The sequence below is a fragment of the Oncorhynchus mykiss genome, chromosome 29 (assembly GCF_057628025.1).
Source record: "Oncorhynchus mykiss isolate SJ-2025 chromosome 29, ASM5762802v1, whole genome shotgun sequence".
Lineage (NCBI taxonomy): Eukaryota > Metazoa > Chordata > Actinopteri > Salmoniformes > Salmonidae > Oncorhynchus > Oncorhynchus mykiss.
In genome coordinates this window covers 13,065,001-13,082,294 of record NC_143050.1, presented here as the reverse complement: position 1 = coordinate 13,082,294, position 17,294 = coordinate 13,065,001, and the positions used below count along the sequence as shown (strand labels likewise).

General features: G+C 47.2%; 1 protein-coding gene across 1 annotated transcript in view; it reads right to left on the bottom strand.

Moving 5' to 3' along the window:
* Nucleotides 1-17,294, bottom strand: part of LOC110510172 (dachshund homolog 2) — a gene marked incomplete at its 3' end in the record, with an annotated part of 232,295 nt that overhangs the window by 75,580 nt on the left and 139,421 nt on the right. The window contains exon 3 of the mRNA XM_036967523.2: nucleotides 2,800-2,931. Coding sequence (XP_036823418.2) covers nucleotides 2,800-2,931 — 132 coding nt within the window. The remainder of the gene's footprint in view (nucleotides 1-2,799; nucleotides 2,932-17,294) is intronic.

Genomic DNA, 17,294 nt, shown 5'->3' with positions numbered 1-17,294 from the left:
GGGCTCTTCGCTGGCCATGGCAGAACACTGACATTCCTGTCTTGCAGGAAATCACGCACAGAACGAGCAGTATGGCTGGTGGCATTGTAATGCTGGAGAGTCATGTCAGGATGAGCCTGCAGGAAGGGTACCACATGAGGGAGGAGAATGTCTTCCCTGTAACACACAGCGTTGAGATTGCCTGCGATCCCGCTCCAGAGTACAGGCCTCGGTGTAACGCTCATTCCTTCGACGATAAAAATGAATCTGACCATCCCCCCTGGTGAGACAAAACCGCAACTCGTCAGTGAAGAGCACTTTTTGCCAGTCCTGTCTGGTCCAGCGACGGTGGGTTTGTACCCATAGGCGACGTTGTTGCCGGTAATGTCTGGTGAGGACCTGCCTTACAACAGGCCTACAAGCCCTCAATTCAGCCTCTCTCAGCCTATTGCAGACGGTCTGAGCACTGATAGAGGCATTGTGCAGTCCTGGTGTAACTCGGGCTGTTGTTGTTGCCATCCTGTACCTGTCCCGCAGATGTGATGTTCAGATGTATCGATCCTGTGCAGGTGTTGTTACATGTGGTCTGCCACTGTGAGGACATTCAGCTGTCCGTCCTGTCTCCCTGTAGCTCTGTCTTAGGCATCTCACAGTACGGACATTGCAATTTATTGCCTTGGCCACATCTGCAGTCCTCATGCCTCCTTGCAGCATGCCTAAGGCACGTTCACGCAGATGAGCAGGGACCCTCGGCATCTTTCTTTTGGTGTTTGTCAGATCCAGTAGAAAGGCCTCTTTAGTGTCCTAAGTTTTCATAACTGTGACCTTAATTGCCTAAAGCTTACACTGTTGGCGTCTTAACGACCGTTCCACAGGTGCATGTACCTTAATTGTTGATGGTTCACTGAACAAGCATGGGAAACAGTGTTTAAACCCTTTACAATGAAGATCTGTGAAGTTATTTGGATTTTTACGAATTATCTTTGAAATACAGGGTCCTGAAAAAGGGCTGTTTCTTTTTTTTTGCTGAGTTTAGTATATACTCATTAAGTATGTAGTATACAGTACATGTTAGTATGGGTATTCAAACTCAAGGAATTTGTGTTTAGTGCATGGGGGACGCAATCTTCATGCAGCTCCGCTATTGGGGTTGGATGTATCAAAGACACTTTTTGCCTGCCTACTGTCGCCAAGGTCACCCACTCTTTACCACGCAAACAGCATCACCGCAGAAGACAAATCAATGAGTCCGGTTAAACCCTTTTTCTACATTTTCTGTTGTCTTGCCTCGCAGTTCCCGTGTGTTTATATGTAAAACGTATGAAATATAAATAAGTGTGTACATCAGTTTGTCCTATCTGCATGTGTGTGTATTTGTGAGTATTTTACTTGTCCCTCTACATATTCAGGCTCACGTCTCTATCGGAGGCGTCTGCATCTGCCGTGGCTCTGGGTGGTATAGAGAAGGCTCTCTGTGTCTGTGTGGCTCTGGGTGGTATAGAGAAGGCTCTCTGTGTCTGTGTGGCTCTGGGTGGTATAGAGAAGGCTCTCTGTGTCTGTGTGGCTCTGGGTGGTATAGAGAAGGCTCTCTGTGTCTGTGTGGCTCTGGGTGGTATAGAGAAGGTTCTCTGTGTCTGTGTGGCTCTGGGTGGTATAGAGAAGGCTCTCTGTGTCCGCGTGGCTCTGGGTGGTATAGAGAAGGCTCTCTGTGTCTGTGTGGCTCTGGGTGGTATAGAGAAGGCTCTCTGTGTCTGCGTGGCTCTGGGTGGTATAGAGAAGGCTCTCTGTGTCTGTTGTGGCGCCTCTGTTAACCAGCCCACTGCCACACGTACTGTTAGTCACACACACTGCCATCACCTCCATCTAAATGCACAGTCAGCTCGCAGACATTAAGGACGTCCTAAGCCTCAATAAAATAAGGCTGAAGAGAAAGCAATGCGTGGGCCAGAATCAATTACCCGTAGTGGAGCTGAGCAACCACGGACAGAGAGACATGGACAGAGAGACATAGACAGAGAGACACGGACAGAGAGACATGGACAGAGAGACATGGACAGAGAGACATGGACAGAGAGACATGGACAGAGAGACATAGACAGAGAGACATGGACAGAGAGACACGGACAGAGAGACATGGACAGAGAGACACGGACAGAGAGACACGGACAGAGAGACATGGACAGAGAGACACGGACAGAGAGACACGGACAGAGAGACATGGACAGAGAGACACGGACAGAGAGACATGGACAGAGAGACTTGGACAGAGAGACATGGACAGAGAGACACGGACAGAGAGACACAGACAGAGAGACATGGACAGAGAGACTTGGACAGAGAGACACGGACAGAGAGACATGGACAGAGAGACACGGACAGAGAGACACGGACAGAGAGACACGGACAGAGAGACACGGATCGAGAGACACGGACAGAGAGACATGGACAGAGAGACACGGACAGAGAGACACGGACAGAGAGACACGGACAGAGAGACATGGACAGAGAGACATGGACAGAGAGACATGGACAGAGAGACATTTACAAGGAGACTAAACGTTCTGCAGTTTCTAGCCACCTCTCCTCCTAGTTACGGCTAAACACATGCGTGGGCTGTTAAATACTGGCTGTAGATTTGAACAGACACATCTGTCATGATTTGGGGGCTATGAAATCAATATTTTAATGTACGTTGGCAGTCATAATAATTATGTGAATTATGTTTATTTTAAGGGTATTTTTTATGTATACTGTTATACTTTCCTGTTCATAATGCCTCAGTAGTTAGCTGTGATAAACAATCAAGTATGGATGTCTAACCTGTGTTGGAGTTGAGCTCGTCGTTCTCCGACTCGGTACCGTTCTGGCTGCCGGCTCCGTGCAGGTTGTTCATGGCCATCAGCTTCATCTTCTGCAGCTTCATAGCCTCGGCCATCGCTGCAGCCGTCAGCCCTGCAGGACAACACATAAATACTGTACACAAATCACAAGCATACACAGCAAGGAAAAATGCACACATCTAAAGACAACACACAAGCTTATTTGCATTTTGATAAAGCTTAGATATCTATATGCCCTACAAAGAAATAAGCTGAGAAGCTGCAGCTACTGAGCTGGACAGATGTTCATAGCCCTGTAATAAAGACATCTAAAGCTATTTGGAGTAGAACACAACTTGGATGATGCGTCATGCTTTTTTCATTTCAGTTCCTCTCAGTCTAAGCATGTGTACTGGGTCTTCAGAGATATTTCTGTAGAGGAGCCAGAGTGAGGCTCTAGCTGGCCCCAGGCCTCCCCTGACCCCACCCACCCAAGCTGAGCTGAACTGAGGGGAGATGGGCCACTGGTGGTGGTGGTAGGGAGGGCCACTGGTGGTGGTGGTAGGGAGGGTCCCTGGTGGTGGTGGTGTCCGTCCCTGGAGAGCCCTCTTTTCCAGTCTCTCTAAGAAACCCAGCTACCTTCAGCTCATCAAGGGCTCCACAGCCCCGGAAGCCATCATCACTCTGTCCAATTAGGCCCATAATTAATTCAATTAGACGACGGAAGGACACATTAAGTAATTAATTAAATGACGATGCCTTGCCTCCTTGCTTTGCCGTGATCTACATTTCTTTACAAATCAGGACAAAAAAATAGACATCTTTTTTTCTTTTCTCCCCAGGTTCACACACGATGTGTCACCTTGATCTAATTCATTACCGGAATCGCCTCCAAGGGTATGGTGTGTCAAGAAAAAAAGAGAGAGAAAAAGATGTTCATTAATTGATCATTTAATTTTGTTTCTGTGAACATGAACACTTCAGTCACTCTGCCTGTGGAGGGAAGAGAGTCTGATCGCTACTCGATAAAAACACCAAAGGAGGAAAATGAACTGTGCCGCTCTCATCGGCCAATGTTTATCAATTCCACTACACACAGTAAGCCAAATAAACCAGCAAATGATTCTAAGTTAAAAAAAATATAGACAGGCACAGATAGAGTGGAAGAGGAGAGGGAAGGGGAGGGGGGTTAAGACAAATGAATCTCCGTTCTTACATTTATATAAAAAACAAGCCTCCTATTTTATGCATCCCGGCCCCCTCTCTTCTAAGCCTGCCCGAGGAAACAGGCAAAATGTTTTCAATAGCTATATTTAAACAAAATGTCATGATGATTGATTCATTTGATTATGAGTTCATTTTGTTGCCTAATCCCACAGACTTGTCAGAGGCACAGCTGCAGCAGCTTGAAGGGGAAACTCAAACCTCTGAATTAGCTGTGGACGTGTGGCCGGGGGGAGGGGGGGGGGGGAGAAACAGCTGCAGTAGCATGGAGGGAGCACCACGTCAACCCTGCTAATGCCCTAAAACCTTGGCATAAACATCCGTACAGCCAGCCTTATTTTTGGTGGGATTTGAGAATGCACTTGGGAGAAAATACATGCATGCTTGACATTTCTCCTGACGCAAATGACTGTATAGAGATGACAGATCCAGAAGGTTGGGGAGAGCTAGGAAACATTTCCATATCTGATCATATGATCTTGTAATGCTTCTAGCCTACTATAGTCACCGAGGATTACTGGTTAGCATTCATTAAGTTGATTTGTACAAAACTGCAAATTCCAATTTTATGCTACGTTCATTTAAAATCCCTTGTTAAATGTACGTATGTACACTTAGCAGTAATATTCATATAGATTATTTCAGGGGCGTAACTTTCACTGGGGACAGGGGTGACATGTCCCACCCACATTCTGAAAATAAGTAATGGTGTGCTTTAGGGCCATGCGGGCACCTCCGAGCGGTCCAGTAGACTGTTTTGGGTGCTTATCCAACTGGATAAAAAATGTCCCCCCACATTAAGTACATGAACAGGATGAGTTTGCAAGCCAAACTATGGTAGCTAGGCTACGGTAGCTAGGCTACAACACTCCGCTTGTTCTGTCAGAAAGCAGATGTAATGAAAAGAACACATACAGTGCCTTGCGAAAGTATTCGGCCCCCTTGAACTTTGTGACCTTTTGCCACATTTCAGGCTTCAAACATAAAGATATAAAACTGTATTTTTTTGTGAAGAATCAACAAGTGGGACACAATCATGAAGTGGAACGACATTTATTGGATATTTCAAACTTTTTTAACAAATCAAAAACTGAAGAATTGAGCGTGCAAAATGATTCAGCCCCCTTAAGTTAATACTTTGTAGCGCCACCTTTCGCTGCGATCACAGCTGTAAGTCGCTTGGGGTATGTCTCTATCAGTTTTGCACATCGAGAGACTGACATTTTTTCCCATTCCTCCTTGCAAAACAGCTCGAGCTCATTGAGGTTGGCAGCAGTTTTCAGTTCTTTCCACAGATTCTCGATTGGATTCAGGTCTGGACTTTGACTTGGCCATTCTAACACCCGGATATGTTTATTTTTGAACCATTCCATTGCAGATTTAGCTTTATGTTTTGGATCATTGTCTTGTTGGAAGACAAATCTCCGTCCCAGTCTCAGGTCTTTTGCAGACTCCATCAGGTTTTCTTCCAGAATGGTCCTGTATTTGGCTCCATCCATCTTCCCATCAATTTTAACCATCTTCCCTGTCCCTGCTGAAGAAAAGCAGGCCCAAACCATGATGCTGCCACCACCATGTTTGACAGTGGTGATGGTGTGTTCAGGGTGATGAGCTGTGTTGCTTTTACGCCAAACATAACGTTTTGCATTGTTGCCAAAAAGTTCAATTTTGGTTTCATCTGACCAGAGCACCTTCTTCCACATGTTTGGTGTGTCTCCCAGGTGGCTTGTGGCAAACTTTAAACAACACTTTTTAGGGATATCTTTAAGAAATGGCTTTCTTCTTGCCACTCTTCCATAAAGGCCAGATTTGTGCAATATACGACTGATTGTTGTCCTATGGACAGAGTCTCCCACCTCAGCTGTAGATCTCTGCAGTTCATCCAGAGTGATCATGGGCCTCTTGGCTGCATCTCTGATCAGTCTTCTCCTTGTATGAGCTGAAAGTTTAGAGGGACGGCCAGGTCTTGGTAGATTTGCAGTGGTCTGATACTCCTTCCATTTCAATATTATCGCTTGCACAGTGCTCCTTGGGATGTTTAAAGCTTGGGAATTTTTTTTGTATCCAAATCCGGCTTTACACTTCTTCACAACAGTATCTCGGACCTGCCTGGTGTGTTCCTTGTTCTTCATGATGCTCTCTGCGCTTTTGACGGACCTCTGAGACTATCACAGTGCAGGTGCATTTATACGGAGACTTGATTACACACAGGTGGATTGTATTTATCATCATTAGTCATTTAGGTCAACATTGGATCATTCAGAGATCCTCACTGAACTTCTGGAGAGAGTTTGCTGCACTGAAAGTAGAGGGGCTGAATAATTTTGCACACCCAATTTTTCAGTTTTTGATTTGTTAAAAAAGTTTGAAATATCCAATAAATGTCGTTCCACTTCATGATTGTGTCCCACTTGTTGTTGATTCTTCACAAAAAATACAGTTTTATATCTTTATGTTTGAAGCCTGAAATGTGGCAAAAGGTCGCAAAGTTCAAGGGGGCCAAATACTTTCGCAAGGCACTGTATCTTATCTTATTGGTCCTCACTGTAAATTAACTAAAATCTCTTGTCTGTGTCTCTGTGATCTTTCATCACTGTTTTTGCTCACTGTCAGCTAACTTTCAATGAGGACAGGTTCATTTACATATTGGGACACTGAAACTTTCTCCATCTCTTAAAGGGAGAGTAAGAGAGAGTGTTCTTCTCTGGCCTGTGAGGAGTCCTATGGTGGAAACATAGCCTGTTTAGGGTCAGTCAGAGCAAAGAGAAAGCTCTTTCTGAGAGGGTGACAGTGTTTCAGAGATGACAGTGTTTCAGAGATGACAGTGTTCCAGAGATGACAGTGTTCCAGAGATGACAGTGTTCCAGAGATGACAGTGTTCCAGAGATGACAGTGTTCCAGAGATGACAGTGTTCCAGAGATGACAGTGTTCCAGAGATGACAGTGTTTCAGAGATGACAGTGTTCCAGAGATGACAGTGTTCCAGAGATGACAGTGTTCCAGAGATGACAGTGTTCCAGAGATGACAGTGTTCCAGAGATGACAGTGTTCCAGAGATGACAGTGTTTCAGAGATGACAGTGTTCCAGAGATGACAGTGTTTCAGAGATGACAGTGTTCCAGAGATGACAGTGTTCCAGAGATGACAGTGTTTCAGAGATGACAGTGTTTCAGAGATGACAGTGTTTCAGAGATGACAGTGTTCCAGAGATGACAGTGTTCCAGAGATGACAGTGTTCCAGAGATGACAGTGTTTCAGAGATGACAGTGTTCCAGAGATGACAGTGTTTCAGAGATGACAGTGTTCCATAGATGACAGTGTTTCAGAGATGACAGTGTTCCAGAGATGACAGTGTTCCAGAGATGACAGTGTTCCATAGATGACAGTGTTTCAGAGATGACAGTGTTTCAGAGATGACAGTGTTCCAGAGATGACAGTGTTCCAGAGATGACAGTGTTCCATAGATGACAGTGTTTCAGAGATGACAGTGTTCCAGAGATGACAGTGTTTCAGAGATGACAGTGTTCCATAGATGACAGTGTTCCAGAGATGACAGTGTTCCAGAGATGACAGTGTTCCAGAGATGACAGTGTTTCAGAGATGAGTGTTTCAGAGATGACAGTGTTCCAGAGATGACAGTGTTTCAGAGATGACAGTGTTCCAGAGATGACAGTGTTCCAGAGATGACAGTGTTCCAGAGATGACAGTGTTTCAGAGATGACAGTGTTCCAGAGATGACAGTGTTCCAGAGATGACAGTGTTCCAGAGATGACAGTGTTCCAGAGATGACAGTGTTCCATAGATGACAGTGTTTCAGAGATGACAGTGTTCCAGAGATGACAGTGTTCCAGAGATGAGTGTTCCATAGATGACAGTGTTTCAGAGATGACAGTGTTCCAGAGATGACAGTGTTTCAGAGATGACAGTGTTTCAGAGATGACAGTGTTCCAGAGATGACAGTGTTCCAGAGATGACAGTGTTCCAGAGATGACAGTGTTTCAGAGATGACAGTGTTCCAGAGATGACAGTGTTCCAGAGATGACAGTGTTCCATAGATGACAGTGTTTCAGAGATGACAGTGTTTCAGAGATGACAGTGTTCCAGAGATGACAGTGTTCCAGAGATGACAGTGTTCCATAGATGACAGTGTTTCAGAGATGACAGTGTTCCAGAGATGACAGTGTTTCAGAGATGACAGTGTTCCAGAGATGACAGTGTTTCAGAGATGACAGTGTTCCAGAGATGACAGTGTTCCAGAGATGACAGTGTTCCAGAGATGACAGTGTTTCAGAGATGACAGTGTTCCAGAGATGACAGTGTTCCAGAGATGACAGTGTTCCAGAGATGACAGTGTTCCATAGATGACAGTGTTCCATAGATGACAGTGTTTCAGAGATGACAGTGTTCCAGAGATGACAGTGTTCCAGAGATGACAGTGTTCCAGAGATGACAGTGTTCCATAGATGACAGTGTTTCAGAGATGACAGTGTTCCAGAGATGACAGTGTTTCAGAGATGACAGTGTTTCAGAGATGACAGTGTTCCAGAGATGACAGTGTTTCAGAGATGACAGTGTTTCAGAGATGACAGTGTTTCAGAGATGACAGTGTTCCAGAGATGACAGTGTTCCATAGATGACAGTGTTTCAGAGATGACAGTGTTCCAGAGATGACAGTGTTTCAGAGATGACAGTGTTTCAGAGATGACAGTGTTCCAGAGATGACAGTGTTCCATAGATGACAGTGTTCCAGAGAAGACAGTGTTCCATAGATGACAGTGTTTCAGAGATGACAGTGTTCCAGAGATGACAGTGTTTCAGAGATGACAGTGTTTCAGAGATGACAGTGTTTCAGAGATGACAGTGTTCCAGAGATGACAGTGTTTCAGAGATGACAGTGTTTCAGAGATGACAGTGTTCCAGAGATGACAGTGTTTCAGAGATGACAGTGTTTCAGAGATGACAGTGTTTCAGAGATGACAGTGTTTCAGAGATGACAGTGTTTCAGAGATGACAGTGTTTCAGAGATGACAGTGTTTCAGAGATGACAGTGTTTCAGAGATGACAGTGTTCCAGAGATGACAGTGTTTCAGAGATGACAGTGTTCCAGAGATGACAGTGTTTCAGAGATGACAGTGTTTCAGAGATGACAGTGTTTCAGAGATGACAGTGTTCCAGAGATGACAGTGTTTCAGAGATGACAGTGTTTTACAGGTGAAAAAGTGTTTCAGAGTTTCTCATGATGTACTACAATGTTGGGATTAGTTACATGAAACAGTAATATTTTCCATATTCAAACACACCGAATGCAACAATGCGTTTTTTTAAGAAAAATAGTTAAGAAAAATATTTACAAAATAAAAATAACACTAACGAGGCTATATACAGGGGGTACCGGTACAGAGTCAATGTGTGGGGGTACAGGTTAGTCTAGGTAATTGAGGTAATATCTCCATGTAGAGAGTTACTAAGAGACTATGCATAGATAATAACAGAGTAGCAGCAGCAACAACAAAAAGGAGGGACAATGTAAATAGTCTGGGTAGCCATGCTGGGTAGCCATGCTGGGTAGCCATCCATGCTGGGTAGCCATGCTGGGTAGCCATGCTGGGTAGCCATGCTGGGTAGCCATGCTGGGTAGCCATGCTGGGTAGCCATCCATGCTGGGTAGCCATCCATGCTGGGTAGCCATCCATGCTGGGTAGCCATGCTGGGTAGCCATGCTGGGTAGCCATGCTGGGTAGCCATGCTGGGTAGCCATCCATGCTGGGTAGCCATCCATGCTGGGTAGCCATGCTGGGTAGCCATGCTGGGTAGCCATGCTGGGTAGCCATGCTGGGTAGCCATGCTGGGTAGCTATGCTGGGTAGCCATCCATGCTGGGTAGCCATGCTGGGTAGCCATCCTTGCTGGGTAGCCATGCTGGGTAGCCATGCTGGGTAGCCATTCTGGGTAGCCATGCTGGGTAGCCATCCATGCTGGGTAGCCATGCTGGGTAGCCATGCTGGGTAGCCATGCTGGGTAGCCATCCATGCTGGGTAGCCATGCTGGGTAGCCATGCTGGGTAGCCATGCTGGGTAGCCATCCATGCTGGGTAGCCATGCTGGGTAGCCATCCATGCTGGGTAGCCATGCTGGGTAGTCATGCTGGGTAGCCATGCTGGGTAGTCATGCTGGGTAGCCATGCTGGGTAGCCATGCTGGGTAGTCATGCTGGGTAGTCATGCTGGGTAGCCATGCTGGGTAGCCATGCTGGGTAGCCATGCTGGGTAGTCATGCTGGGTAGTCATGCTGGGTAGCCATGCTGGGTAGCCATGCTGGGTAGCCATCCATGCTGGGTAGCCATGCTGGGTAGCCATCCATGCTGGGTAGCCATGCTGGGTAGCCATCCATGCTGGGTAGCCATGCTGGGTAGCCATGCTGGGTAGCCATCCATGCTGGGTAGCCATGCTGGGTAGCCATGCTGGGTAGCCATGCTGGGTAGCCATGCTGGGTAGCCATGCTGGGTAGCCATCCATGCTGGGTAGCCATGCTGGGTAGCCATCCATGCTGGGTAGCCATGCTGGGTAGCCATCCATGCTGGGTAGCCATGCTGGGTAGCCATCCATGCTGGGTAGCCATGCTGGGTAGCCATGCTGGGTAGCCATGCTGGGTAGCCATCCATGCTGGGTAGCCATGCTGGGTAGCCATGCTGGGTAGTCATGCTGGGTAGCCATCCATGCTGGGTAGCCATGCTGGGTAGCCATGCTGGGTAGCCATGCTGGGTAGCCATCCATGCTGGGTAGCCATGCTGGGTAGCCATGCTGGGTTGCCATGCTGGGTAGCCATGCTGGGTAGCCATCCATGCTGGGTAGCCATGCTGGGTAGCCATCCATGCTGGGTAGCCATGCTGGGTAGCCATGCTGGGTAGCCATGCTGGGTAGCCATCCATGCTGGGTAGCCATCCATGCTGGGTAGCCATGCTGGATAGCCATGTTGGGTAGCCATGCTCGGTAGCCATGCTGGGTAGCCATGCTGGGTAGCCATGCTGTTCAGCTGTCTTATGGCTTGGAGGTAGAAGCTGTTAAGATGCCTTTTGGACCTAGACTTGTTACGTTTCACAAAAGTAACGTTCTGTTCTATTACTTTGTGTAACTTTCATGAAAAAGTAACGTGCCCTCTATACATTTCTATGGACAGCAGCTGTCTCCAAACAGCCTTTCTCTGTTCGCTCGAGAACTGGGACAAGTCGAGATCAGAAGTGTTAGTTGACAAAGTAACTATAATAATATTACCCAATACGTTACTTATAAAAGTAATCTGATTACGTAACACTACTAACGCGTTACCCCAAAAACCACAGGCAAGATTATAGAAGCCCTGACTGACATGAGAGAGAGGCAATCAACATCCACTGCCTAACAGACCACATTGAGAACATAAAACAGCAAGACAGAGAAACAACACACACAATCATTGCATTGTCTTTACACATTTCCCCCTCCCGATTTGACATTAAAGACGAGCCAGTGAGATCAAACAGGAAACGTAACAGTAATTGATGTTTGAGTAAAGTCACGACCCCACGGAAATGGGAGCCTGAGGATGAAAGGGGAGCGGCATTTTCCAGGGGTGGACAAACAGATATCTTCTTGTTTGCCTTTAATAGAGCTCCTGAGATATAGAGGACCTCTGGCTCTCAGTGTCAGCCCTGCCAGATGAGCGTAGGGCAGTCAGGCACATCGGACTGGAGCCATCCATCCTCCCTTTCTCTTCACATCAGACTTGGAGGGGCCATTCTTGCGTCTAATCGTTAACCTGGCTGGGATGATCTGGGGCGGAGTCCCAGCCTGTTACCCTGGGCAGGTTACAGAAGCTCTTTGTGGTCTCTGTGGGGTCAGACACAGGCCAGATACAGCCTGAATTCCTCCTGTACATTCAGTCTTATTGGCTGTTGTCAGGCCCGGTCCAAAATGGTGTCTGTTTAACTGAAGGTGGTTAACTGGAGACGTTTTAATAAAGACGCTAGAATTTGGTCGTCAGTTTGGGTGTTGATTGTGCAACAGAGACACGGCCACTGGAGGAAGACGGCGTATGAATGTATGCAGGCATTTTACCTTTACACAGAACCTTGTGTCTATCTCCTCCTGTCATTATAATGCATGGTTGTCATCATGGAGCCTATACCACGGTGGGCCGGGTACTGTCTAAAGTACTGGATGGACCAGTCACATAGATAGAGTCCGTGTGTGAAGCAGCGATGTCCATGTGTAGCAGAACGTGTCACAAGCTCCATCTCGCTCACGTCAGATCCATTACAGGCATACAGTACAGGGGAGCAGAGCTATATTGAGCTGGAAGGGCTCACTCAAAGCTCTCTCTCACCCAAACAATTCCCCTAGAGTGGCTTAGCAAATGTACATGTGAATTCAAAGAGAGGAGAGGTAAGGAAGGTAAGCAAGCCTGGACAGAAGATGTCATTCAGCCAATATGGACACTTGAGTGATCCTCAACTCTCTGCCGGATGCATTATTGCATTTTACGTTTGTCCTTCTCAACGAGGAGAATAACATGCCAGGAAAAGGGACGTGAGGAAGACACAAGAGAGCAGTGGGGTTGAAGTGGGGCCCACAGACTCCGCCTTTGATTCTCAACACAGTAAAAATAACTTTCCCATTCAACGTTTTTAAGTAAGCTGAGATTGCGAGAAGGACAAAAAACTGAGTGGGGTTAGGGTATAATGTATTTAACTGTGGGGTTAGGGTATACTGTATTTAACTGAGTGGGGTTAGGGTATACTGTATTTAACTGAGTGGGGTTAGGGTATACTGTATTTAACTGAGTGGGGTTAGGGTATACTGTATTTAACTGAGTGGGGTTAGGGTATACTGTATTTAACTGAGTGGGGTTAGGGTATACTGTATTTAACTGAGTGGGGTTAGGGTATACTGTATTTAACTGAGTGGGGTTAGGGTATACTGTATTTAACTGAGCGGGGTTAGGGTATACTGTATTTAACTGAGCAGGGTTAGGGTATACTGTATTTAACTGAGTGTGGTTAGGGTATACTGTATTTAACTGAGTGGGGTTAGGGTATGCTGTATTTAACTGAGCGGGGTTAGGGTATACTGTATTTAACGGTGGGGTTAGGGTATACTGTATTTAACTGAGTGGGGTTAGGGTATACTGTATTTAACTGAGCGGGGTTAGGGTATACTGTATTTAACTGAGTGTGGTTAGGGTATACTGTATTTAACTGAGTGGGGTTAGGGTATACTGTATTTAACTGTGGGTTTAGGGTATACTGTATTTAACTGAGTGTGGTTAGGGTATACTGTATTTAACTGAGTGGGGTTAGGGTATACTGTATTTAACTGAGTGGGGTTAGGGTATACTGTATTTAACTGAGTGGGGTTAGGGTATACTGTATTTAACTGAGTGGGGTTAGGGTATACTGTATTTAACTGTGGGTTTAGGGTATAATGTATTTAACTGAGTGGGGTTAGGGTATACTGTATTTAACTGAGTGGGGTTAGGGTATACTGTATTTAACTGAGTGGGGTTAGGGTATACTGTATTTAACTGTGGGGTTAGGGTATACTGTATTTAACTGTGGGGTTAGGGTATACTGTATTTAACTGTGGGGTTAGGGTATACTGTATTTAACTGTGGGGTTAGGGTATACTGTATTTAACTGTGGGGTTAGGGTATACTGTATTTAACTGTTGTAACGGTTTTCTATATGAGAAGGAGAGTCGGACCAAAATGCGGCGTGTCTATTGCAATCCATGTTTAATGAAGTAACACACTAAACACAAACACTACCAAAACAATAAACTTAACGAAAACCGAAACAGCCTATACTTGTGTAACCTAACACAGAATAATGACATAAGGACACTAAGGACAATCACCCACGACAAACTCAAAGAATATGGCTGCCTAAATATGGTTCCCAATCAGAGACAACGATAAACACCTGCCTCTGATTGAGAACCACTTCAGACAGCCATAGACTTAGCTAGAACACCCCACTAGCTACAATCCCCATACATACACACCACATACAAAAACCCATGCCACACCCTGGCCTGACCAAATAAATAAAGATAAACACAAAATACTTTGACCAGGGTGTGACAGAACCCCCCCCCCTAAGGTGCGGACTCCCGAACGCACCTCAAAACAATAGGGAGGGTCCGGGTGGGCGTCTGTCCATGGTGGCGGCTCCGGCGCGGGACGTGGACCCCACTCAATCAATGTCTTAGTCCCTTCTCCTCGCGTCCCTGGATAGTCCACCCTCGCCGCCGACCATGGCCTAGTAGTCCTCACCCAGAACCCCACTGGACTGAGGAGCAGATCGGGACTGAGGGGCAGCTCGGGACTGAGGCAGCTCGGGACTGAGGGGAAGCTCAGGAGTGAGAGGAAGCTCAGGAGTGAGAGGAAGCTCAGGCAGGTTGATGAATCTACCAGATCCAGGCTGGCTGGTGGTTTCGGCAGATCCTGGCTGACTGGCAGATCCTGGCTGACTGGCAGATCTGGAAGAGTCTGGTCGACTGGCAGATCTGGCTGCTCCATGCTGACTGGCTGCTCCATGCTGACTGGCAGCTCTGGCTGCTCCATGCTGACTGGCTGCTCTATGCTGACTGGCTGCTCCATGCTGACTGGCGGCCCTGGCTGCTCCATGCTGACTGGCGGCCCTGGCTGCTTCATGCTGACTGGCGGCCCTGGCTGCTCCATGCTGACTGGCAGCTCTGGCTGCTCCATGCTGACTGGCTGCTCTGGCTGCTCCATGCTGACTGGCTGCTCCATGCTGACTGGCGGCCCTGGCTGCTCCATGCTGACTGGCGGCCCTGGCTGCTCCATGCTGACTGGCGGCCCTGGCTGCTCCATGCTGACTGGCGGCCCTGGCTGCTCCATGCTAACTGGCAGCTCTGGCGGCTCCTTGCAGACTGGCAGCTCTGGCGGCTCCTTGCAGACTGGCAGCTCTGGCGGCATCCTGCAGACAGGCAGCTCTGGCGGCTCCTTGCAGACTGGCAGCTCCATGCAGACTGGCAGCTCCTTGCAGACTGGCAGCTCCTTGCAGACTGGCAGCTCTATGCTAACTGGCAGCTCTATGCTAACTGGCAGCTCTATGCTAACTGGCAGCTCTATGCTAACTGGCAGCTCTATGCTAACTGGCAGCTCTATGCTAACTGGCAGTTCTGAACAGGCGGGAGACTCCGGAGGCGCTGTAGAGAAGGAAGGCTCTAACAGCGCTAAACAGGCGGAAGACTCCGACAGCGCTGGAGAGGAGGAGGGCTCCGACAGCGCTGGACAGGCGAGGCGCACTGTAGGCCTGATGCGTGGTGCTGGCACTGGTGGTACTGGGCCGAGGACACGCACAGGAAGCCTGGTGCGGGGAGCTGCTACCGGAGGGCTGGGGTGTGGAGGTGGCACAGGATGGGTTAGACCGTGAAGGCGTACTGGAGATCTTGAGAGCGGTGCTGGCACAGGACGTGCAAGGCTAGGGAGGTGCACAGGAGGCCTGGTACGTGAGACTGGCCCCATCTTCACCAGCCGACTAACACGCACCTCAGGACGAGTATGGAGCGCTGACCCAGGTGCCATCAAATCCCCGACACGCTCCGTCGGGCGAATTCCATGTTTAAAACACCAACACAGCAACTCCCTCATTTCTCTCTCCTCCAATTTCCCCATTAACTCCTTCACAGTCTCTGTTTCGCTCACCTCCAACACCGGCTCTGGTTCTGGTCTCCTCCTTGGCTCCTCACGATAAACAGGGAGAGTTGGCTCAGGTCTGGCTCCTGACTCTGCCACACTCTCCCTGAGCCCCCCCCCAATAAATTTTTGGGGCTGACTATGGGGCCTCCGTCCGCGCCGCCTTGCTTGCTTCGCAAACTCCATTCTCCTATATCCTTCCGCGCACTGCTCCATCGAATCCCAGGCGGGCTCCGGCACTCTCCCTGGGTCGACCGCCCACCTGTCTATCTCCTCCCAAGAAGTATAGTCCATACTGTACTCCACTTTGGGCTGTTCTTGCCTGTTGACACGCTGCTTGGTCCCTTTGTGGTGGGTGATTCTGTAACGGTTTTCTATATGAGAAGGAGAGTCGGACCAAAATGCGGCGTGTCTATTGCAATCCATGTTTAATGAAGTAACACACTAAACACTACCAAAACAATAAACTTAACGAAAACCAAAACAGCCTATACTTGTGTAACCTAACACAGAATAATGACATAAGGACACTAAGGACAATCACCCACGACAAACTCAAAGAATATGGCTGCCTAAATATGGTTCCCAATCAGAGACAACGATAAACACCTGCCTCTGATTGAGAACCACTTCAGACAGCCATAGACTTAGCTAGAACACCCCACTAGCTACAATCCCCATACATACACACCACATACAAAAACCCATGCCACAACCTGGCCTGACCAAATAAATAAAGATAAACACAAAATACTTTGACCAGGGTGTGACAACTGTGGGGTTAGGGTATACTGTATTTAACTGAGTGGGGTTAGGGTATACCGTATTTAACTGAGTGGGGTTAGGGTATACTGTATTTAACTGAGTGGGGTTAGGGTATACTGTATTTAACTGAGCGGGGTTAGGGTATACTGTATTTAACTGAGTGGGGTTAGGGTATACTGTATTTAACTGAGTGTGGTTAGGGTATACTGTATTTAACTGAGTGGGGTTAGGGTATACTGTATTTAACTGAGTGGGGTTAGGGTATACTGTATTTAACTGAGCGGGGTTAGGGTATACTGTATTTAACTGAGCAGGGTTAGGGTATACTGTATTTAACTGTGGGGTTAGGGTATACTGTATTTAACTGAGAGGGGTTAGGGTATACTGTATTTAACTGTGGGGTTAGGGTATACTGTATTTAACTGTGGGGTTAGGGTATACTGTATTTAACTGAGTGGGGTTAGGGTATACTGTATTTAACTGAGTGGGGTTAGGGTATACTGTATTTAACTGTGGGGTTAGGGTATACTGTATTTAACTGAGTGGGGTTAGGGTATACTGTATTTAACTGAGTGGGGTTAGGGTATACTGTATTTAACTGAGTGGGGTTAGGGTATACTGTATTTAACTGAGTGGGGTTAGGGTATACTGTATTTAACTGAGTGGGGTTAGGGTATACTGTATTTAACTGAGTGGGGTTAGGGTATACTGTATTTAACTGAGTGTGGTTAGGGTATACTGTATTTAACTGAGTGGGGTTAGGGTATACTGTATTTAACTGAGCGGGGTTAGGGTATACTGTATTTAACTGAG